The sequence below is a fragment of the Phodopus roborovskii genome, unplaced genomic scaffold (genome assembly GCF_943737965.1).
Source record: "Phodopus roborovskii unplaced genomic scaffold, PHOROB, whole genome shotgun sequence".
Taxonomy (NCBI): domain Eukaryota; kingdom Metazoa; phylum Chordata; class Mammalia; order Rodentia; family Cricetidae; genus Phodopus; species Phodopus roborovskii.
The window spans coordinates 55864864-55888572 of record NW_026126480.1 but is presented as its reverse complement, the minus strand read 5'-3'; the positions used below and the strand labels follow the sequence as shown (position 1 = coordinate 55888572).

The following is a 23709-nucleotide window of genomic DNA, read 5'->3' as shown; positions in this document are numbered from 1 at the left end:
TGGTGACTCTTTGTTCCCTAAAGATGCACAGTTACTTGGTTGGAAGCCTGGCCTTTTCCTGGTGGAAAAGTTAGTTGTGTACTTTGTCAGGGTGGCCACTAGGTGGAAGTGCTGATCAACCCACAGTCTCATACTGTTCCTTACAGTATAATCTCAGAGTAAACCAGCTAGATGTAGAGAATGCTAGACCCAACCCCAAGCCAAAGTAGATCAGGAAGCAGACCTGAGAATTAGTGCCACCAACAGCTCCTGCTGCCCTAGTCCTTAGAGAGCTTAGTCCTAAACCCCTCACCATTGTCTTCCACACTGGCCAACACTGAACTTCCTCATTTGCTACCAGAAGGCTGCTTTCTGGGCTAGCAAGATGCTGAGGCCAGCAGCAGGCTATACTTCCCTCTCCTGTGTTTGCATAAACTGGCTTCCTGTCCCACCCCCAGTCCCTGAGACTCACCAGAACCGCCTTACCTCCACAATGGTCAGCTACCACAAAGATCATTAACCTGAACAGGCTGGGTTCCTGCTCAGCTGGCACTAGGGGACTTGCACATAAAGCATTTTGTATCCCAATGCCAGAGCCTCTAAAGGGACAGGATAAAAGTCCTGAAGGGAGTCACATAGAGGTTTCATGAGAGGTACAGACATTGATAGGGGAATGGAAGCCCTGACGTTGCTGTAGGTTTGGAAACAAATCCTATTTTGGGGTAGGAAACAATGAAAAGGCTTCCCTGCTGGCCAGAGGTAGTCCCATTCAGAGCAGGCTGGAGATACAGCCAGTGGAAGCCAGGGAGGTGGGGTGGGGAGAGCTCTGTGGTATCACCCCACCTCTGCTCTTCCCTCACTTCCTGTGGTAACAAAAGCAAGGGCCCTGTGGAACCCTTTTACGTGCTGGCAGTGTGCTTCCTGTACCCAGCAGCAGCCCGCCCTGGGGAGAGACTAGCACAACTTTGTTGATAAGGCCACCAAGGGCTGACCTCTGAAGGAAGCAACTGAACAGGACAAGGCTAGGCAACCCCAGGCCAGGGGTGACAGGTACCCCAGCGCCTCCTGCAGCTGTAGCCCCTCACAGGCTAGGTAAGTGCAAGACAGGAGGACTCCTTTGTCCCCTGGCCTACTAGTCTGCTTGGACAGCCATTCTTTCTATCACACCAGAGGCCTGTGCGGGCTAGAATGCTGGCCGAGAGCTGTGAGCCAGCTGTGGGATAGGTGGGCTTGGCAGAGCTGTGAGTAGGAGAGTCGACCTGCTCTGATGGGGTTTTTTGTTTTTTGTTTTTTTTTTTTTTTTTTTTTTTACCCCCGCAAGACCAGGTTTCTCTGTATAACATCTCTGGCTGTTCTGGAACGTGCTTGGTAGCCCAGGCTGGTCTTGAACTCAGATCTGCCTGCCTCTGCCTCCTGAGTGCTAAGGATTAAAGACATGCCATCACAGCCCAGCTTTAGTATGTCTTTATTGGGCCTTGGTGTTCCTACCCGTAAGACCTAAGTTGACTGGAAAGTTCTAAGGAACTGTCTTCAGCCCAAACACATGATAGAGGGTCTCAGGTTGGCTTGATTACAGTAGCTCTTTGTGTCAGTACCCCCAGGGCCTACCCACCTACCCAGGGTACCATAGGGCTCCTGCTTATTTGTTGGCAGCCTGCCAGATCCCAGCTTCTGCTCACCTTGCCTCAGCAGAAGCAGCCACAGCCATGGCGGGCATGAAGACAGCCTCCGGGGACTATATTGACTCGTCTTGGGAGCTGCGGGTGTTTGTGGGCGAGGAGGATCCTGAGGCCCAGTCTGTCACCCTCCGAGTCACGGGAGAGTCGCACATTGGTGGGGTGCTTCTGAAGATCGTGGAGGAGATCAGTGAGTGCCCGTGACCCCCATGTCCTCAGTTTGGCACAGATGACAGCTATTCCTGGCACTTCTGGGCCACCCCTGCCCTGCCATGCATGATAACCTTGTCACAATGACTCAGGCAACAGCATAATTGTTCGGTTCCAAAGAAGATATTTCTTCAACTTCCTCTCCCTTTTCGTCCTTCCTCCTACCCCTACTGGTTCTGTCTAGTCTTCAAGGGAATGGCAGAACACGGTCACCCGCACACTTTGCCTGTGCTGAGGCCTCAGTCATGTTCCAAGGTCTGCAGGATGGCTAGGAGGGGTCTGGGGTCTACTCTCCTACATTTCCTCCCCAGCCAGCCACTTGGAGGCTGGTGACATTGGGTGGAAGGCCCTGCCCCCACAGGAAGTTATGGTAGAGTAAGCTGGTGTGATATCAGTCACCCAGAAGGCCCCATAGGGGCTTCTCATCAACCTTCCTAGTGGAGAAAGAGAGCTATCATTTCCTGGGCGGATGGCAGGAAAGCCCCTGATAGTCGGAGCCGGAAGGCATCCCATCAAAAGCTCCTGATAGCCTGAAGGCCTTGTACTATAAGCTTGGGTCCTAGGCATCTGGAGTAAGGACAGGGGTAGGAAGCAGGCTTTCTAGACCCAACAAATCCCCTATGTGTAGTCCAGGACAAGGACCAGAGTGACTGGGCAGGACAAGCCCCAACATAGCCAAATAAGAGGGCTAAAGCAGGGAGGGGGACTGCCAGAGGCAGGGCCCAAGGAGGCTGTGAAAGCAGAAGTGGGGCCAGAGGGTTGGTCCCTCAGAAACTAGATGTCAGATGGAGAAGGAGGCTTGACCTGGGCTAAGTCAGAATGGTGGGTCCCAAGAGCTGAACTCACCAAATACCACTGCCGGGCTCCTCAGGCCAACCCACTTCAATTCCAGGACCTCGGTCCTCAGCAATGGGAGCATTGTCCCCACCCCTTCCACTGGCAGTGATGAGGCCAGCCAAATAGTGAGAGTTTCCTTGGGGCACCTGACAATAAGAACAGGTGATTTTCAGAGCGGTCTTGAGGAGGCTCTGAGCTAGAGCCTCAAGACATCTGGTTGGTGACCAAACAGGAAACCCAGGTGGTACCTGATTGTGGGAAAACCCAGTCTGTCTGGCCTCAAGCTCACAGAGATCCTGCCTCTGCCTCTGCCTCACAAGTGCTAGAATTAAAGGCATGCACCACCACCACCCAGCTTAATTATTTTTATTTTCTGCATGTTGATGTTTTCCATAGGTGTCAGGACCCCTATAACTGGAATTACAGGTGTGACTACCATGTGGGTGCTGGGAACTGAACCCAGGTCCTCTGGAAGAGCAGTTAGTGCTCTTAACCACTGAGCCATCTCTCCAGTCCTGCTTTGAGTTAAGGCAGACCTTTGCAGGGCCCCTTGTCAGCAGGGGAGAGACTGCAGCCAGAGAGACCAAAGCAGGCCATCCAGTTGTCTGTGGGGTTTAGGGGTGGCTAATGATTAGGGCTCAAGGGGCCAGATGGGGAGGAGAGAAAAGGTGGATTTAGAAGTGAAATTGATATTCACTCAAGGTTGGACTAGAAATGAAAAGCATGGTGGTTAGATGGTCTGGGAAGGAAGGGCTCCTTTGTCCAGCCACAGTAGGCTTCAGCTTAATACTTGGAAGGCTAGAGCTAGTCCTTACCAAATTCAGTGTTCCAGCACTGGCTATGGAGCCAGGTGAACAGGAATCTGGAATGAAGGAAATAATGAACATGCCTCTGAGTAGAGACTCAGGCCATGCAGATTCCCCAAGGAAGATAGCAGCTGAAGTGATAAACAGGAGTGAAACCCAACCCCCAGAAGAGGGCATGGCTGAGGAGAGGGAAAAGATAGGCAAGGAGTGGAGTGGGTGGGGACAGCCTCCTGAAGAGAACAAAGCCACAGCAAAGGTTGCTGGGCATGGAGGCAGTCCCAACCCTAGTGAATTTGCAGCCCACATAGTAAAACGCTGCCTCAAGTTTAAAAACTAAAAGCAGAGTTCTAGACCAGCCTGGTCTACAAGAGCTAGTTCCAGGACAGCCTCCAAAGCCACAGAGAAACCCTGTCTCCAAAAATTAAAAACAAAACAAAAACAAATCTAAAAGCAAAAGGCCAATCAAAGAGGAAGTGGGGGCAGAGTAAAGGAAGGGAGCTCAGAATTCTGAGGAGCTAGGCAGAGAAGCTTTTCCAGTGTTTGGCAGCACAGGTGACCGTGGGGAGGCAGACATGAATCCAGAATAGGGACCAAGGGTCAAAATTCAATAGGAGGACAAGAGGTAGGTCTAGACTCTTGCAAGAAATCCAGTCTCAGCAAAATCCAGGAGGCTGTGTGCCCAGAGCAGTTTTTTTGCCCCATTTATTTTTGTATTCACATTTGTTGGGGGAGGATGCAACATCCTATGTCATCCATTGTTATCATCCCAATTTCTGGTCAGATGACAAGTGATATGTTCTCATTTCCAAATGAATATTTCTCTCTTTATAATTTTTTCTTAAAGATTTATTTATACATGTGAGTATATTTGCATGTATGCCTGCATGACAGAAGAGGGGATCAGATCCCATTATAGGTGGTTGTGAGTCACTGTCACCATGTGGGTGCTGAGTACTGAACTCAGGATGTTTGGAAGAGCAGCCAGTGCTCTTAACCCCTGAGCCATCTTTCCAGCCCCATGAATGCTTCTCTTAAGTGTCAAAATTGCACACCACTTTGTATGTAGCAGACATTGGTCAGCCGCCATGAGTCAGGATGATTGTTAACAACTAGAAAACTGAAGCTAAACCAGGTTAGTGGTGGCGCACACCTTTAATCCCAGCACTCAGGAGGCAAAGGCAGCCAGATCTCTAAGACAGCCTGGTCTACAGAGCGAGTTCCAAGACTGTCAAGATTACACAGAGAAACCCTGTCTCAAAAAAACAAGAAAAAAGATAGAAAGGGCATTGAACCAAACATCCCACAAGACACACAGGCTGTAAGAAGTCACCTCAATAGTGTATGCAGTGAGGTCATTGAGATTGGGTTTGGGGAAATTCTGGGTTGGGGACTCCTGAGAAGTGATGTAAGGAGTCAACTATCAACCATTCCTTATCACTTTGGAGCCAACACAGTCTGGCTCACCTATGGCATCATGCTAGGGCAGAAATGAAAAAGACTTGGTGGGACCCTTGAAGGCCAATGGACACCCTTGGGTCCTCACAGATCGCAAGCAGGACTGGTCTGACCATGCCATTTGGTGGGAGCAGAAGAGACAATGGCTGTTGCAGACACACTGGACCCTGGACAAGTATGGCATCCTGGCAGATGCCCGCCTCTTTTTTGGGCCACAGCACCGACCCATCATCTTGCAACTACCTAACCGTCGTGTGGTGCGTCTGCTTGCCAGCTTCTCCAAGCCCCTCTTCCAGGCTGTGGCGGCCATCTGCCGCCTCCTCAGTGAGTAGCTGGGGCCCCTTCCCTTTCCCAGGCTAAGCCATATAAGCTTGTTCTTGCTATCGCCTTTCCTCCAGACTTACCATAGGGCTGTGACTTCCCCAGGGTGTCTATGGGAAGGTAGGGAGGTGACCTGGTAGCCCTTGGTGCAGAAGCCTTACTCCCTTCAGGTATCAGGCATCCGGAGGAGCTGTCCCTGCTTCGTGCTCCAGAAAAGAAAGAGAGGAAAAAGAAGGAGAAGGAGCCTGAGGAAGAGGTGCACGACCTGACCAAGGTTGTCCTAGCTGGGGGTGAGTGAGCATGCCCCCCAGGGCTGGGGCCAGGATAGAGTGAGGCCTGGGAGGCAGACTGGAGTCAGGTCTGATTGATTGACTCCTACCCACACTGCAGGTGTGGCACCTGCCTTATTCAGAGGCATGCCAGCACACTTCTCAGACAGCACTCAGACGGAGGCTTGTTACCACATGCTGAGCCGGCCACAGCCACCACCTGACCCTCTCCTGCTCCAGCGCCTGCCAAGGCCCAGCTCCCTATGTGACAAGACCCAGCTCCACAGCAGGTGCCTGCCCCATACCCAGGCCACCATGCTCAGAGTCTCGCTCACCTGCCCTCTGCTTCCTGCTCTTAGGCCCTTCCTCTCCTGTGTCCTCACCCTGCTTCTGTCATACCCAGGTGGCTGGATTCATCACGGTGCCTCATGCAGCAAGGTGTCAAGGCTGGGGATGTGCTTTGGCTGCGATTTAAGTACTACAGCTTCTTTGACCTGGATCCCAAGGTGAGCTGCATTCTGGAATAAGAGGGTCTAGCTCTGGGAAGCTGGCCACTGTAGGGGTCAGTTTGTCCAACCATACATTTGTTCTTCTGTGCCTCTGTGTTGACCCCACCAGTGCGTGCATTTTGGGGTCTCCAGTGCTAAGGCAAATGGAGACATTTGGTTTCTTTAGGACCTGCCTGCTGGGGCTCATGGCAGAGATGTAGACAGTGGTGGGTATTGGGGAGTGTGGGTCTCAGGTGGGCACAGGGAGGCCACTGGGACCTTCAGGACCTGGGAGGTGGGAAGAAGCTTTACAGGGTGGCCTCAGGGTGCCACATTCTGAGCGCTCCACGCCTGTTTTCTCCTCAGCAACAATGTAGTCTGTCCTTCTGTCTCCACTAACTGCTGGGGGAGGGGCCACAGACTCCTCTTCCTTCCTGTAGCCCCTCATTGCAAACACATGGTGCTCTACAGAGCACTTCTTCAAGCTATCAGCAGAGTCCCTCAACCCTCTCTTCTGAGCCAAACTGTCCTGGTGCCTTCTACCCACACCTACACACAAAGGACACGCACTGCCCTCCATGCAGTCTGTCCCACAGTCCCATCCCACCCACACTTTTTTTTTTTTATAATAAGTATTAGACCTTTTTTTTTTTTTTTGACAAATGCTATCCCAGGCGCTTTGGAATTATTTTAGTATTACTTTGCATATGGGTATTTTCTCTGTGTGTATGTCTGTACAGCATATGTGCCTGGCACCAAAAGAGACCAGATCCCCTGGAACTGGAGCTACAGAGAGTTGTGAGCCACCGTGTGGGTGCTAGAAACTGAACCTGGGTGCTCAGGAAGAACAGTCAGTAATCTTAACCACTGAGCTGTCTCTCCAGCCCTGAACTTTCATTATTTATTTATTTTTAATTTGCGGTAGGGCCTTGTTAAGTCATCTAAGTTGTAGACCATGGCCTTGAACTCACTCTGTAACCCAGGCAGACCTTGCTTGAATTTTCAGTCTTCCTGCCCCAGGACCTCCAATGGCTAGGATTACAGGCCTGCATCTTATTTGCTCATTTATGGAATGGACATAGCCAACACCCCTTCCTCTGGAACTCTTTCTCTCTCACAGCTTCTATGTCTCATGGGCTAAGGGTGTGTGTCCCTCTTCTTGTAGCTGTACCCAGGCTCTGCTTCTGCTTCTTCTCTTCCTCAGCTGCCCAATGTGTGCACATAACACCAGAGGTCATTGCCAGGTGTCTTCTGTCATTGTCTCTCACGAAACCCAGAACTCACTAATTCAGTGAGCCTGGCTACCTAGCAAAGCTCAAGGTTCTGCCTGTCTCTGCCAGGTGTGCTGGGGTTATAGCTGTTTACATAGGTGCTGGGGATAGGAACTCAGGGCCTTTTGCTTGCACGTTAAATATTCTGTAACAGCATCCCCCAGCCCCTTCTTTTTTAAATCCTATTATTTGTTGTGTATTGGGGGGGGGTCTGTGTGCCACAGTGTATGTGTAGAGGTCAGGGGTCAACCTACAGAAATTGGTTTTCTCCTTCCACCATGTGAGCCCCAGGGATCAAACTAGGTTGTCGTGACTGAATTTTAGCCAGGTGTTGGCAAGAAACTCCATGGAGGGACAGACCATGCCATGCAGGCAGACCTTACATAGGAAGTTTTATTGGGAGAAAAGGGAGGTAGTTGGGAAGGGAAGGGAGAGAGAGAGAGACAGGAAAAGACCTGCCTGCCTGTCCAGAGGAACAGTGTGTGGGGGAGGTGGGGTGAACACCTGAGAACAGGAATGGGCAGAGCTCGTCTCTTAAAGGGACCTTTTGTGCCTGAATACAGAGCCAAGGTACCTTCTGCCATGTGCCCCCCCAAGGGGCGGGGCCACGGTGTGCCTGGATGCTAACAAGACAGTGGTGGCACATGCCCTTAATCCCAGAATTTGGGAGGCAGAGACAGGCAGATCTTTGTGAGTTCAAGACCAGCCTGATTTACAAAGTGAATTCCAGGACAGCCAGGGCTACAAGGAGAAATCCTGTCTTGAAAAAATTTTTTTAATTTTAGCAGTCAGTGGTGGCACAAGCCTTTAATCCCAGCACTCAGGAGGTAGAGGCAGGCGGATCTCTGTGAGATTGAGGCCAGCCTGTTCGAGGTCCAGGACAGCCAAGGCTACACAGAGAAACCCTGTCTCAAAAAAGTAAAAAACAAATTACATGTTATTAACTCATTTATATGATTAATAAATCTTTATGGGCTACACTATAATAATTTAGCACATGTGATAGAATGCATAATAGTCAAACGAGGGTAATAGATACCCTAAGTATTTTTCAAGGTTTTTTACTTTATGTGTCTTAGTGTTTTACCTGCAGATATGTCTTTGCTACCATGTGTGTGCTTGGTGCACATAGAGTCCAGAAAAGGGCACTGGGTTTTTAAAATTGAAGTTATAGACAGTTGTGAGTGGCCATGTGGGTACTGGGAACTGTACCCAGCTACTCTGAAGAGCGCCCAGCACTCTCTACAGCTGGGCCTTCGCTCCAGCCCCACATATCTTAGATTGTTTTAAGCAATTGTTACTCTACTGCTTGGAAGAACAGAAATAGTTCCTCCTCTCTGGGTTTTGGTGTTTCTGCCTTCTTTAGAAAGGAATATATTTTTAAAAGATTTTATTATTTGTATATTTTAAATGTACATACAAAGGACAACTTCTGGGAGTCAGTCCTTGCCTTCTACCTTGTTGCTACAGAAACAACAGTGAGAATTGTTTTACTGGAGTACTGTGTGCTGTAGACGGAGTTCCCTCTGCCTCCTGTGTACTCTAGTCTTGCTGGCCTTTAAGTGTCCAGGCTTCTGTCTCCCATCTGCCTATATGAGTACTGGCTTACAGATCTAGTCACCACATACAGCTTTCCCACATGGGTCTGGGTGTCAGACCTTAGGCATCAGTCTTGTATGTTTTTACCTACTGAGCCATTTCCTAAACCCATATTTATTTATTTAAGGGTGTCAATTTGTCTAGGTAGTGGCGGTGCACGCCTTTAACCCCAGCACTTGGGAGGCAGAGACAGGTGAGTCTCTATGAGTTCTAGACCAGCCTGGTCTATAAAGCTAATTCTAGAACAACCTCCAAAGCCACACAGAGAAACCCTGTCTTGGAAAAAAAAAAAAAAAAAAAAAAAAAGAGTGTCACTTTGTCACTTTGTAGTTCAGATGCAACCCTACTGCCTCTGAGTGCTGAGTTTATGGTTATTTGTAAAATAGTTCTGTTTGTCTAGGTTTTGTTCCCTGATGCTGAGGTAAAACACTCTGACAAAAGCAACTCAAAAATGAAGGGCTTTAGTCTACAACTCAAGTACAGTGCATCAGGGCTGGAGTCAGGACAGGCTGGAAGCATCTGGTCAGATGACACCCCAAGAAGAGCACGGCAAACCCATGCCTGCTGGTACTCAGCTCCCTCCCCATTTACCAAACCCAGGCTCTCTTGCCCTGGGTATGGCTCCCTGCCCTGCCATGGGCGGGTCTTCCCACATCAACTGACATAACATAATCTCTACACATGCCCAGAGGCCCATCTTCTGGGTGCTTATGTATAGTCATCCTGACAACACTGACTTGCCACAGTATTATAAAATCTTCTTTACAGGGCTGAAGATGTAACCTAGAGGTAGAGTACCTGCCTAGCCTGTGCAAGACCCTGGGGTAACCCACAGCACTGCAAACAGATAAAATGCAAAAATCCTTGACTAGGGACAGAGTTAAGGTCCTGGGAAACCAGCCTGACCTCTAGTAGTTTGCTATTAACCTCAGTAAGGCCCAGCCACAGCTCATCTGCAGTGGCCTAGTGCATACTAGTCTCTGATGAGGCAACGCCAGCTTCCCCCACCCTCCTATGTCCCTGCTCCTATCCTTCCCAGCCTCTGCTAGCCTCCAGCTCCATCTCCTACCTGCTTCTCTAACCACACCTGCCCTGTAGCGAGAGCAGGTGGCTCTGTACAGTTTGCTCCCACACAGGACTGGACCACAAGTTCAGTCCCACACAGGACTACAAGTTCTCAGCACTCAGCAAAACCATTCTCTACCCCACTCTATTCTCTGGGAAAGGTAAATTTGAACAATGTAGTTTTTTTAGTGTTTACTTTTTTATTTGTTTTACTTTTACTTCATGTTCATTGATTGGTATTTTGCCTGCATGTATGTCTATGTGAGGATATTGGGTCCCCTGGAACATCTCACTTTGTTACCCAGGCTAATCCTGAACTTAGGCCAAAGCCAAGTCTGGCTAGCTGGGACTTCTGTGTGTGCTCCTGAGTCCAGACCCTGTTCTGTGACCTTGCAGTTTTTCACACGGCTATTGATGGTCAGCTGATGAAGACTTAGCTATTCTGCCCTTCTCCTCTCCCCTCCCCTTTCACATAGTACACACATTTCTGTGAGTCTTACCAATCTACTGGTGTTTATGGTGTTTGGTGAAAACAATGTGGCTATGACTACAAATAGTAACATACAAACAGTGTTCTTAGCAGAACCCAGAATAGCTGTGCTCATATTTCCTTTCATGGTCAGACTTCTTTCTGATAGGTGATATATATGGTATCGTGTGTTGAATCCAGGACCTGCAGGGCTGGGCTCCTTCACCCACTGAACTCTACCTACCCAAAGTTAAAGAGGGGCTGCAGAGGACTGTCTGGACATTCCCCACACACTATGACTTACACAGGGCCCCTTAACCCAGCCCCTCCACACAGTACCAACAATACAGTACCACTTTCAGAGCAGGTGAGAAAAACCAGACCTCATGATGTAATCCTAACAACTTGGGAAGCTGAAGCAGGAAGGTGGGCTGTTGAGGCCTATCCTAGCTGCATAAGTTCAAGGTCAGCTTGGGCAACATAAGACCCAGTCTCAAACTAACAAGCAATAATAATAATAACAATTATACTTATTTGAATATATATATATATATATATTAGTAGACTTAAACTACTTTTTTAGTATTTGTGGAAGTGGGGGCTAAAGAAGTACCAAGTGCAGCTGAGTGTTGGTGGTGCATGCCTTAGTCCCAGCACTCAGAAGGCAGAGGCAGACGGATCTCTGTGAGTTTGAGGTCAGCCTGCTCTACAGAGCGAGTTCCAGGACAGGCTACAAAGCAATACAGAGAAACCCTGTCTCAGGATTAAAAAAAAAAAAAAAGGAAGCACTAAGAAGGCCAGGTTGACAGCTCCAGGTCCTGCCCTGATAAGAACTCCTTTGCTTAACTACTGATGTCCCCTGTACTTTAATCCATTTTTAGGTAACTAGTGATTTCCTACCCAGTGCACCTCTCTCTCTCTCTCTCTCTCTCTCTCTCTCTCTCTCTCTCTCTCGTGTGTGTGTGTGTGTGTGTGTGTGTGTGTGTGTGTGTGTGTGTGACAGAGAGAGAGAGAAAGAGAAGATATCTCATTTGTAGTTCTGGATAGTCTGTAACTTGCTATATAGACTAGACTAACTTTGAATTCACAGAAATCCTCCTGCCTCTGCCTCCTGAGTTTGAGTGCCATGATTAAAGGAGTGCAGCATCATATGGCATTGCAAGCATTTAATCCCAGCATTAAGAGATAGGAGGATCTCTGTGTGTTGCAGGCCAGCCAGGGCTACACAGAAAAACCTTATCTCAAAACAAACAAACTTGAATTCACTATGTAGCTGAGACTGGTCTGGAATTTGTGATAATCCTCTTGCCTCAACCTCCCAAATTATGGGATTACAGGGATGAGCCACCACACCCAACTAGATCCCATCACTCCCCCTAATGTTATTAGTCTGTGGTTAGTTGAATCGGGCTTTGGAGCCTGCAGATCTGAAGCTGAATGTGCATTTTGGGACACTGTGTACATAGATTTTAGAGGAGGAAGAGGTGGGACTCAGGGCATGCAGGGTCACCTCCAGTAGGCCCTCCCAATTAACAGCAACTGATAGTTTCAGTGGCCCCAGCCTCAGCATCACTTGGCCCTTGCTACTTATTATAATGCATCTACCATGCCAAAAGTCTGCCCCATAGCATCTCCAAGATGTGACTTACATACTGCAAGCACCACCCATCCTGAGCAGTTTATTTTTGATCATTGTGCATGGTTGTACAACTACTGCCACTTCCAGTTTTCCTTTCTTATTTTATGTGTCTGTGTGAGCATGTCAGAAGTCCTGGAACTGGAGTTACAGCCAGAGCAGTCGTTTGGGTGTTGGGAATTGAACCTTGGTCCTCTGGAAGAGCAGCCAGTGCTCTTTACCACTGAGCCATCTCTCCAGCTCTGCCATATCCAGTTTTAAAATATTTTTTGCTATTGCAGAAAATTCTCTAGTGTCCATTTTCAGTTTTTGCCCAAGACAACCAGTAGTCCAATTTTTTCTGTGAACCTGACTCACATTCCCCAGTGGCTAATAAGAGTCTAACTTTTTTTTTTTTTTTTTTTTTTTTTTTTTAGCTGTTAGCCACTTGGATAGCCTCTCCAGTGCCATTTCTGTTTATATTTTTTGCAGTTCCTATACTAAGTTGTCTGTCCTTACTGATTTGTGTGTGTGCTCTATACACTCTAAATAAGAGTATGTGTCAGAGGATGGCTCCTGAGTCTACTTCTCAACTCTATGCTTTGCCTTTTAATCCTCTTAATGGTTTGATAGGCCATTCTGTTCTGCCATTGTATATTTGTGTGTGTTACAGTCTTATGTAGCCCAGGTTGACCTTAGTCACAGATGGTCTTGAACTCCTGATCTTCCTGCTTCCCCTCCAAAGTGCTGGATTATGAGCAAGCACCAGTAGGCTCAGTTTCATACAGCACTGGGGAGTGAACTCTGGGCTTTCCTAGTCAAGGCTGTCTCCTCTCCTTGCCTTTTTGATGCCCTTGCTCTCAGGCCTCCGAGTGTGCATTTCCATGGGTGCCTGGGAGGCCCTGACTCTAGAGCCCTTTCGCTCCTTCTTCTCTTTAGTGGTCCATTGTCACCCTGGGGATGGGATGACTTCCTCAGGGAAAGCTGGAGTGCTTTCCTGTGGCCTGCACTCTCCTGAGAGATGAGTTGTGAGGGAACTAGCTCAGGGGAAGCTGTCTTCTTCCTATACTGGGAGCACTTCATTACTTCATTTAGGAGCTGTCTTCCTCCTCGCTTGCCTCAACAGGAGGCTGGCCTGTACAAAACAGAGGTTTATGGAGAGAGCTGCACTGCCTACCTAGGCAGTGGGCAGGCCCTCAGGGTAGAAACAGGACCCACTGACCCCCTCTGCTCCAGACAGACCCGGTGCGACTGACCCAGCTGTATGAGCAGGCCCGCTGGGACTTGCTGACTGAGGAAATCGACTGCACTGAGGAGGAGATGATGGTGTTTGCTGCCCTGCAGGTGCCTAGGGCCCCGGGGTGCTGGGATACAGGGTCAAAAGGCCTTCCAGAAAGGGACCCATCTCCAAAGAAGTCCAGCATGGGGGTTCTGTGGGGCAGATAGGCCTCAGACTCAGCTCTAATTGACTATGTGTCCCTAGTACCACATCAACAAATTGTCCGTGAGTGGGGACATGGGTGAACCGGCCTCTGGGGACTTGGGGTTGGATGACCTGGATGCGGCCCTGAACAACCTGGAGGTGAAGCTGAAGGGGTCAGCACCCTCAGACATGCTGGTGAGGAGGGGCTTGGGCTTGGGAATGAGGTTGGGGTCAGGACCATGTAGGGGACCCAAGGTTGCCTCTGACTTCTCTCCTTCCCCAGGATAGCCTCACCACCATCCCGGAACTCAAGGACCATCTCCGAATCTTCAGGTTAAGTGTGGGGCCAGCTGAGAGGGGGAGAGGGGGAAGGCGGAGAGTCCATGGGTCACAAGTTTCCTACTTCCTCCAGGCCCAGGAAGCTGACCCTGAAGGGCTACCGCCAGCACTGGGTGGTATTCAAGGACACCACGCTGTCCTACTATAAGAGCCAGGATGAAGCACCCGGGGATCCTATCCAGCAGCTCAACCTCAAGGGTGAGAGAATTCCCCTTAGCAACTGTGCTCAGCCTGTTTCCTCCTAGGGACCTGGGTGGATACCGTCTGCCCTGAGACAGCTAAGCGTTGGGCAGGCTTTTATACAGGGCCCTCTTTTTTCCTGAGACAGGGTTTCTCTGTAGCTTTGGAGCCTGTTCTGGAACTCACTTTGTAGAACTCACAGCAGTTCACCTGCCTCTGCTTCCCAAGTGCTGGGATTAAAGGTGTGCACCACCTCACTGCCACTTAGCCATACATCAACCCCTTAGCCACCCCATTCTCCTTGCAGGCTGTGAGGTGGTCCCTGATGTCAATGTCTCTGGCCAGAAGTTCTGCATCAAACTCTTGGTGCCCTCACCAGAAGGCATGAGTGAGATCTACCTGCGCTGCCAGGATGTGAGCAAGCTGGGCCAAAGGGGTAACAGGAGTGGGAGGGCAGGGCTGGAATGACATTCAGGGTATGAATGAACATGGCCAGAGCATACTCACCACATTCTCTGTCCTTGCTGCAGGAACAGCAATATGCACAATGGATGGCTGCCTGCCGGCTGGCCTCCAAGGGCCGTACTATGGCGGACAGCAGTTATGCCAGTGAGGTGCAGGCCATTCTGGCCTTTCTTAGCCTGCAACGGGCAGGTGGTGGCAGTGGAGGTTCAGGGAACAACCTCCAGGGCCCTGAAGCCTCTGCTGAGAGCCTTAATCCCTATGGCCTTGTGGCTCCCCGTTTCCAGCGAAAGTTCAAGGCCAAGCAGGTGCCAAAGGAAATGTGGGTGGGAACTGCCACAGTGTTTACCTAGCCACCCGTGACCCCTGGACCTCCAATAGAACCCTCTTCTTTAAGAAACACTGCTTGTTTCTTCCTTCTGCTGTCTCAGGGACCTCTCTGAACGTGTTCCATGTCTAAAGTAGGGCCTGATTTAGCCACGTGTGCACCTCGGTGATACCCTCAACAGGGCAGGCAGGGAGATGGGGAGGGGGGATTTTAGGGACTTTAGATAAAGGGAGGCCCTAAGAGTCCCTTAACAGTATGGTTCCACAGCTCACTCCACGGATCCTGGAAGCTCACCAGAATGTGGCCCAGCTCTCACTGATAGAGGCCCAGCTGCGCTTCATCCAGGCCTGGCAATCTTTGCCTGACTTTGGCATCTCCTATGTGGTGGTCAGGTATGATTCCAGCCCTGCAAAACAAAGCACTGTTTCTGCCCTCACTTGCTGCCTGATGCTGTGTGCTCACAACCCAGATGGGTCCCAGGTCCCCTCTTCTCTGTGGACCTCCCCTGAGATTCTGTGTATTTCCCAGAGTGCACTGTCATAGATATCCAAGAGACAGAACTCATGTCAGGCAAGCAGAAGACACAGTTCTTATCCTAACTTTGTCATAGATGCTTCCCTCTCTGGGCCTTGGCCAGCTGTCCCTGGTGCTTCAGGGAGGACCCTGAGAACTCAGTTCCTAAGTGCAGAGAGATGAATGGTGGTTGATGATACACTCAAGATCATTACTTAATGGCATGAGTTATGTGCTTAATGTTCCCAAATGCCATTATGATGCCCTCACCTTGTATGCATTTGTGTCTGTGGGGGTACCCTCCCACATTGTTCTTCAGGGGCTGCCCATCTTGTTTTTCTATTATATTTTTGCTTTTTTGGGGGGATGGGAATTTTAAAACAGGGTTTCTCTGTGTAAGCTCTGACTGCCCTGGAACTCACTCTGTCTGTAAACCAACTGGCCTCTAACTCACAGAGATCCACCTGCCTCTGTTCCTGGTAATATATATATATATATATTATATATATATATATATATATATATATTTATATATATATATATATATTTTTTTTTTTTTTTTTTTTGCCAGTCGGTGCTTGCACATGCCTTTAATTCCAGCAAAGGCAGGCATATTTCTATGAGTTCAAGGCCAACCTACCTGATCTACAGAGTGAGTTCCAGGACAGCCAGGGTTACACAGAGAACCTGCCTCAGAAGACCAAAAAAGAAAAAAGGATTTGGTTTTTCCTGTATGTGTGTTTTGCCTGCATATGTACATATATACTGCATACAGTGCCGAGTGCCCACAGAGGCCAGGAGAGACACCAGAGCCCTTGGAATTGGAGTTAAGGGCCCCCATGTGGTACTGGGAACCCAACCTGGGTCTTCTATAAGCACTGTAAGTGTTCTTAACAGCTGAGCCATCTCTCCAGCCCCTCAGCTTACAGTTTACATTTTCAGCTTCTTTATTTTGTGCATGTGCACATGTGGAGGTCAGAAAACAACTTACAGGAGCCTGGTCCTCCCCTTTCACCACATGGTTTGGGAGTAAGCTCAGCTCAGGCCATTAGGCTTCAGGGGGCTGAACCTTCCTGCTGGCCTTTTTTTTCCCCCTCAAGCCAGGGTTTCTCAGTGTAACAGCTCTGGCTGTCCTGGAACTCACTCTGTAGACCAGGCTGGCCTCAAATTCACAGATCTGCCTACCTCTGCCTCCCTGGTACTGGGACTGACTAAAGGTGTGCACCACCAGCGCTCAGGCTGTTTTCTTAATGTTTTTATTTTAAATCTGTGTGTCTGTGCACTTGCTGTGGCAGTTGTGCGGGGCCAGAGGACAGCCTCTAGGACAGCCTTTCCCTTCCACCTTGTTTGAAACTAGAGTTCTTACTCGTCACTGTGTACTGCAGGCTAGCTAGCAGCAGACTGTGCAAAGACTCCTGTCTCTGGCTCCCGACTTGCCGTAGGCACACGGTAGATGTGTTAGGGTTACTCATGAGGCAAGAGCTCTATCCACTAAGCAGTCTCTCCCGGACTGTCCCAGGGATCAGTCCTCAGGGCTTCATACTTGCAAGGCAGGTACAGAGAGAGCTTCATTCACCATGTATCAAGTCTGGTGTGAATTCCTGCCTCAGTCCTTTGCTGGGATGACAGACATGCTGTACCATGCCTGGGAGTCCATGAACAATCCTAGTTTTTCGGAGCAGATGCTTAAGGCTGCCTCAGGCTGAGCAGCTGTAGGGCTGCAGAGCTGGGGCAGGTGAAGCTGTGCTCTACCCTGAGGGCTCTGGAGCAGTGTGCACAGGGTAGGGTCCAGGGCCACACATGGTTCTCACTCATACCCTCACCCCACGGAACTTAGGTTCAAGGGCAGCAGGAAAGATGAGATCCTGGGCATTGCCAACAACAGACTAATCCGCATTGACCTGGCCGTGGGTGACGTGGTCAAGACCTGGCGCTTCAGCAACATGCGTCAATGGAATGTCAACTGGGACATTCGACAGGTAGGCCCCAGGGGAGGACAGGGGCAGGTGGCCAGCTCAGACATAGCTAGGGCAAGGCAGAAACTGCTGCTTGTTGCCCCTGACCACTGGACCTGTGACCACCCACCTGCAGGTGGCCATTGAATTTGATGAACACATCAATGTGGCCTTCAGCTGTGTGTCTGCCAGCTGCCGCATCGTACATGAGTACATTGGTGGCTACATTTTCCTGTCTACTCGAGAGCGGGCTCGCGGAGAGGAACTGGATGAGGATTTGTTCCTGCAGCTTACAGGTGGCCATGAGGCCTTCTGAGGGAAAGCAGGTTGCCCCTGCTCCACTCACCACCTCCAGGGACCCTTGCAAGCCCACATTCACCTGAGCTCACTGTTCCACACTGCACCATGCCGGGTACCTTCACCTGCTGTCACTGGCAGGCCAGGGCCCTGGGTGGGGTAGACACTGCCACCATCCAGCCTAGAGATGGTAGGCCCTGAGCCACACAGAGCCCCTCCAGAAGCTCACATCCCTGACCTATATGTAGTCCCTAAGCACATGAGGAATGCCAGATACAGATAAGGAACAAGGAATCCTGATTTCAAGCTGGACTTTCTGTGACTGATTTCAGATTTTTAATAAATAAATATTTTATTGTTGGACCTTTCTCCCTCCTCTGGAGCTGTGCTTGGGGCCACTCTGATACTCCGTCTCTTTATCACCAGCCAAGGAGAGAAGCTTTCCTGAGGATGAGACAAGAGTTGCTAAGAGAAAAGAACATATAAGTCAGCCTATGGTAGGGAACTTTCAAAGAGTTTGAGGGCAGAGGGCTCAAGCTTCAGAATACAGGGTAGGTGGTAATTTGGTTCTCACGGGTAGGTCGTAGTTGCAGGGCCTCCTTGAAGTACTTAGGAAGTAGGAAGCCTTCAGCATTCCCTGGTGTCAGGATCACCCCATTGGCAGAGCGGAAGAAGAGGATTCCATCTGCTCACAGAGCTAGAGATGTGACTGGTGCCCCTCTCTGACAGATATGGGAGAGTCTCTGGAGGGTCCACACGTACCTGCCAGGGCTAGGGGTCCATCGATGAATATCACTACTTCACAATTTGGGCGCATGCCTGTGGGGACAACTAGACTTGGACCTGGGGCACCTGGGCAGAGGGAGTCTCTAGGTGGGGTAGGGATATACTGCTCCATGCAAGTGGTCTCACACAAAGGAAGCTGCGACCCTTGGTAGGGAGCCTAAGGTGGGGGCCAGAATAGATGAAAGTGACACTGACCACTGATGACACCAGGGTCCCCAGGTAATCCTGAGGCCAAGTGGATATGTGCCCTTCCTTGGCATGACAAGCCCTTCAGTAGAATAGATGGCCAATGCTTCCAGAATGTACCATGGGCTAGCATCAAAGGCAGGGCTTGTGGTGTCTCCAGGGGCATCAGCTCCAACTCAGGTACCTGGGAATGAGTGTTTGAATGGACAGGATAAGATCTTTGTGAAGTGGGGTCCCACCTGGCTCTCCCTCCCACTTGCCCCTTGGCACCCACTTGTAGGGAGTGGCCCTGATTGGCCCTGATAAGAGGGCCAGTGCTGGGCTCGCCTGGCTGTAGGGCAAACCGCTGCTTTCCATTGGTGTCCACCACGTGCTGCACATCCTCCATTGAGAAGCTGTGGAACTGAGGCAGCTGCAGGAGGGCTCGCAGGGGCACAAAGCCATCTGCAGGATGGGGGTGGGCTCAGGAGTCAGGGCGATGGTTGACAGGAGAGCCATAGGCAACTGGAACAAAGGCTAGGCCTGGGAGGTCACATAAGCCTCTTTCGTGTGACTTTTAGGAAGGCTTCCCTTTTGGGGTCTCGTGTTTTTTCTTTTTTCTATACTGTAGTGGAACAAAGAGCCTTGCACTTGCTAGGCAAGACCTCCGCTCTGCTAAGACTTCTATTCCAAGCCTCATTTTTCTTAACTTACACAGGAAGGTGACCACCTTCATAGTGGCCATATTTGTACATGCCTATATGTCCAGCAATTGGGAGATTCAGGCAGAAGAATCAAGAGTTGAAGGTATTTTCAGGCTAGCCTAGGTTATATGACACCTTGTCTCAAAATGAAAACGAAAGGGCTTTAGAGATGGTGCATCAATTAAGAACACTGGCTGACCTTCAAAGGAGCTGGGGTCTGATTTCCAGCACTCCCATGGCAGCGTCCAACCGTCTGAACTCCAGTTCCAGGGACCCAGTGCCCTATTCTGCCTCCACAAGTACCAGGTATGCATGTAGTGCAGACACACACGCATGCAGGCAAAACACTCATACACAAACATAAATAATAAATAAATAAATCCTAAAACAGACAGCATATCTGCTTCAGGGAGAGTAACAGCAAGCACTAAGTACTTTCCCAGAATGGCCTTCCAATAAATAGCAGCTGCCTCAGTATATACCCTCTCCATCTTTCGGAAGTGTTTATAGGGCCAGTTGGCTGAAAGAAACATTATGAGGCCCAGTCTGGACAGGGACTTCTCTTCCAGAGGACACGAGAAAAACACTGGGCCTTGTTTTTCTTGTGCATTCCGAGAGTGTGCCTATTCTGTGCCCCTCCTGGGGCAGGGTTGAAGTTGAGGAGACAGGGTTCCAGTTGTTCTCTGGGCCCCTACTTTTCCTCCCAGCTTCCACCATGTTCACTTACCAGCTCGCATGGGAAGTCCCAGCTTCAAGGCTCCATGGCGTAGGGCATAGGACAGAGCCTTAGACAGCTGCACATCTCGGTCCTGAAAGAGTCCAGTGACGGCCTGAGCCCCCTGAATGTCCTACTGCAAAAGTAGACCAGTCTCAGAGTGTCTCCTCCCCGTCCAGCCACTATGAGGGTGAGGGTGGAAAGGTACACACCTGTTCCCGGGGTCTATGGGCCCTTCTACCTTCCTGCCTCCTTCCTCCAGGGGCGTTCATTGCCAAGACCTGTAGGGAACAGGGACGTGTGGCCACTCTGCCCATAGAGTCACAAAGGCTCAGGATGGGAGAATCGCACTGTTCATTCCCCAGCTGGTGAGTCTTGCCCAGGGTCACACTGACAGCCACGAGGTCCAAGGGATCCGATGGGACCCCGCTCTCCGGAATCGGATTGCGGATTTGCTGCTGCCCAGGTCTTGTGGATGGAGTGAGAGTAGACACCAAGGTGAACTAGGCGCTCTAGGAGGGCACTTCGCAGGCCCGGACACGGACTGGCCAATGGGAAGCCGCGAAGGAAAGGGGCAGGTACTTCCGCTTGAGAGGAAAGAGGTGGAGCTTGGGGGCCAGGACGCCGGTGAATTCTAAGAGACAGCTTCCAGATCCTGGGAGTAGATACACCGTCTCCAGGTTGGAAGTAGTACTTCTGGGTTTGGGGCTCATGAACACTGGAGCACCTACTGCTGCTGGGTGGTATGGATGCCCAAAGGTTTTAGAGATTTGAGGCAGCAGGAATCCAGGCGCTTATTGGGCCCAAGAAGTAGTAGGGGATCTGCAGAAGGGTGGGCTCACTTTCAGGAGTTCTGTGGAAAAGAGGGTCAGCTCGTTCCCTCGAGTGACAGGATGGCCATCTGTGTCTTCCCCCAGAATTTCCCTGTCAAGCCATGGACCCTGAGGTGTCCCTTCTGCTGTTGTGCCCTCTTGGGGGACTGTCCCAGGAGCAGGTAGCAGTAGAGCTGAGCCCAGCTCATGATCGTCGTCCACTGCCTGGAGGAGACAAGACCATTACTGCCATCTGGGAGGCCCGGCTACAGACCCAACCCTGGATCTTTGATGCCCCCAAGTTCCGCCTTCACTCGGCCACACTGGTATCCAGCTCACCTCGGCCACAGCTGCTGCTGAACCTGGGACTAACTTCCTACCGGGACTTCCTGGGCACCAACTGGTCCAGCTCAGCCTCCTGGCTGAGACAGCAGGGAGCTACAGATTGGGGTGACAAGCAAGCCTATCTGGCAGACCCACTGGGGGTGGGTGCCACATTGGTCACAGCTGATGGCTTCCTTGTCCTCCTGAGCCGCTCTCAGCAGGTGGCTGAGGCGCCTGGAATGGTGGATGTGCCTGGAGGGCACCCTGAACCTCAGGTAAAATGACTGGCTTGGCACAAAATCCAAGCTCCTAGTTCTGGTTTTATTTTCTCTTAAAGGGAAAGGTGGCCTGGTGTTTCTGAGCCTGTAGCCTCCTGCTAGAGGGCTGTCTAGGAGAAAGTATGGGCCCAGCTGAGCACAGCCCATGACTCTCATTACTACTGGGAGGAAACAAGATGCTCACTGCCATTTGGAAGATCCAGCTATAGATCTAAGCTGAAACACACCTATGGAAGCTAGGGAACATGGGCAGAGAGGCTGAAGGGGAGATGTCTTTTCTCACCCAATCAATCCATGTAAACCTTCCTAGCTACACTTTTGATGCTTATTTGGAATAGGAGGGCCTGGGTTAGGGGATTGCCAAGACTCCCACACTGAATCTGCCCACAGCCAACAAGAGGAAAACAGTGTGGGAATTGGTGTAGATGAAGGCTGAGCCTAAATTTTTCACAGGCCCTGTGCTCTGGTGGCACCCCCCAGCACAAGGACCTCCCTGGGGAACTGGTGGCACATGAACTCTTCTTCAGTGTCCTACGGGAGATCTGTGATGAGGTGAGTGACAAGGGCTCCAGACATGATAGTCATGAGTGAGGGGGTAAGATTTGCTTGAAATCCACAGGCTTGGGCCAGAGTGAGGGTCTACATGAGCCTCGCTGGCATTGAGAAAGAGCTTATAGCGTTAACACTGAAGCCTCGATTCCTGGGCCCTCAGATTCTTTATTACAGTGGAAATAATGAAAAACGTCTCGTCTAGTCTGTTCCTATGTTTTCTGAAAAAAATAGTGAAATTCTTGGTTACTAAATCAGCTTCATTTGGGTAAAACAACTTCCCTGGACAATTTGTTCCATTTCTCATCTGTAAAATGAACACACTCAGAGCCTGTATTTTGTATAATGGGGCACTTGGCTAGCAAAACAAAAATGCCAAGGGTCACAAGCCATTGAGGATTGGGGCTATAGCTCAGTTTAGCTCTTAGATTGTTTGCCTAGCACAGTGGTTCTCAACCTTCCTAATGCTGCAACCCTTAATGTAATTCCTCATGTTGTGGTGACCTCCAACCATAAAATTATTGCCTTGCTACTTCATAAATGTAATTTTACTACTGCTATGAACCATAATGTAAATATGTTTTCCAGTGGTCTTAGGAGACCTCTGTGAAAGGGTAGTTTGACCTCCTAAGAGATTGTGAACCACAGATTGAGAAACACTGGCCTAGCATGTGCAAAGCCTGGGGTTTGATCTTCAGTACCATGTAAACCAGGTACAGTGGTGCATACCTGTAATTCCAGCACTCAGGAGGTGAGAAGGCAGAGGATCAGAAATTCTGGGTCATCTTTCTAAACATTGAGTTTAAGGCTAGCCAGGGCTACTTGAGGTCGTATCTCAACAAAAACAAACAAAGCACCAAACTAACAAAAGAAAAACCAGGCCGTTGAGCGGTCAGTCATCCTGACAAGGTGGGACTCCCTGCCACAGGTGAACCTGCCACTGCACACCTTGAGTCAGCCACTGTTACTGGGCATCGCTTGCAATGAGACCAGCGCGGGCAGAGCCAGTGCAGAGTTCTATGTCCAGTGAGTGGGCTCTGGGGTGCAGGGTCCTGGGTGGGGAAGGAGTGGGTTTGAGGCGACGGGAGTTCTGTGGGGTTCCCATAAAGTCTGGACATCCACCAAGCCACCCTCATGTTCTTGTCTAGGTGCAGCCTAACTTCAGAGGATGTCAGGAGTTACTACATGAGTGGGGGACCTGAGGCCCACGAGTCTACAGGAATCATCTTTGTGGAGACACAGGTGTGGAGTTGAGGCCTTCACAGTGGTCTGGTGATGGGGGAAAAGGGTAACTGGGTGACACAGAGAACTCCTAGAGGCTTGGCTCCTACCTAAGGGGGAAAAGCCCATGAACGGGGACACTACAGGAGTACTGAGATTCAGCAACTATAGGCACAGTCCCAGTAGAAAGGGAGATCTGATGTCTGGGTCTCACTGGTTTCTCACAGAGGGTACAGAGACTTCAAGAGACGGAGATGTGGGCACAACTCTGCCCTTCAGCCAAAGGCGCAATCCTCCTCTACAATCGCCATCCAGCTCTACAGTCGGATGCTGACAAGTCCCACCTGAGTCATCCTAGCGTCCCAGCCCAATTACTACAGCACTGAAGACAATAAAGGACTTTTATTCTTGAATACCATTGGCTTCTGCTGCTTCTGATAGTCTGGGATCCTCCAGGAGAAGCTGGGGTGGGAGGGGCTGGTCACGCGGCAACGCAGTCTCCGTGTGTCCCTCTTGTTTGGAGAATGTGGGCCACGGCGCAGTGAAAGCGCCTCTTTGAACCACACCTAGCTGCTGAGAGGGATACGCTGGGAGGCCT

At 50.2% G+C, this 23709-nt stretch overlaps 3 protein-coding genes across 6 annotated transcripts; 2 read left to right on the top strand and 1 right to left on the bottom strand.

Annotated features, from left to right (window-relative positions):
* Positions 1 to 785: 785 nt before the first annotated feature.
* Positions 786 to 17925, top strand: Fermt3 (FERM domain containing kindlin 3). 3 transcript variants are annotated; one of them, XM_051193812.1, is made up of 15 exons: positions 786 to 1071; positions 1672 to 1845; positions 5054 to 5287; positions 5455 to 5574; positions 5675 to 5843; positions 5957 to 6059; positions 13297 to 13404; positions 13544 to 13678; positions 13767 to 13816; positions 13896 to 14020; positions 14310 to 14416; positions 14533 to 14772; positions 15060 to 15184; positions 17143 to 17284; positions 17397 to 17925. In XM_051193812.1, the coding sequence occupies exons 2-15, from the start codon at positions 1686 to 1688 to the stop codon at positions 17574 to 17576; spliced, it is 1998 nt and encodes a 665-aa protein (XP_051049769.1). In that variant the 5' UTR covers positions 786 to 1071; positions 1672 to 1685; the 3' UTR covers positions 17577 to 17925. The 3 variants fall into 3 exon arrangements, with proteins under 3 accessions (XP_051049769.1, XP_051049771.1, XP_051049772.1); XM_051193814.1 differs by having other exon boundaries at positions 1669 to 1845; XM_051193815.1 differs by lacking the exon at positions 786 to 1071 and having other exon boundaries at positions 1649 to 1845.
* Trpt1 (tRNA phosphotransferase 1) lies at positions 17884 to 20425 on the bottom strand. Of its 2 annotated transcripts, XM_051193817.1 has the most exons (8): positions 20323 to 20425; positions 20140 to 20208; positions 19940 to 20021; positions 18804 to 18973; positions 18539 to 18713; positions 18320 to 18376; positions 18132 to 18242; positions 17884 to 18001 (listed from the first exon to the last, which is right to left on the bottom strand). In XM_051193817.1, the coding sequence occupies exons 2-8, from the start codon at positions 20197 to 20199 to the stop codon at positions 17910 to 17912; spliced, it is 747 nt and encodes a 248-aa protein (XP_051049774.1). In that variant the 5' UTR covers positions 20200 to 20208; positions 20323 to 20425; the 3' UTR covers positions 17884 to 17909. The 2 variants fall into 2 exon arrangements, with proteins under 2 accessions (XP_051049774.1, XP_051049773.1); XM_051193816.1 differs by having other exon boundaries at positions 20140 to 20424.
* Positions 20426 to 20509: 84 nt separating this feature from the next.
* On the top strand, positions 20510 to 23524 carry Nudt22 (nudix hydrolase 22). The gene is made up of 6 exons (XM_051193811.1): positions 20510 to 20607; positions 20845 to 21338; positions 21795 to 21893; positions 22819 to 22916; positions 23039 to 23132; positions 23339 to 23524. The coding sequence occupies exons 2-6, from the start codon at positions 20862 to 20864 to the stop codon at positions 23495 to 23497; spliced, it is 927 nt and encodes a 308-aa protein (XP_051049768.1). The 5' UTR covers positions 20510 to 20607; positions 20845 to 20861; the 3' UTR covers positions 23498 to 23524.
* The last annotated feature ends 185 nt before the right edge of the window (positions 23525 to 23709 follow it).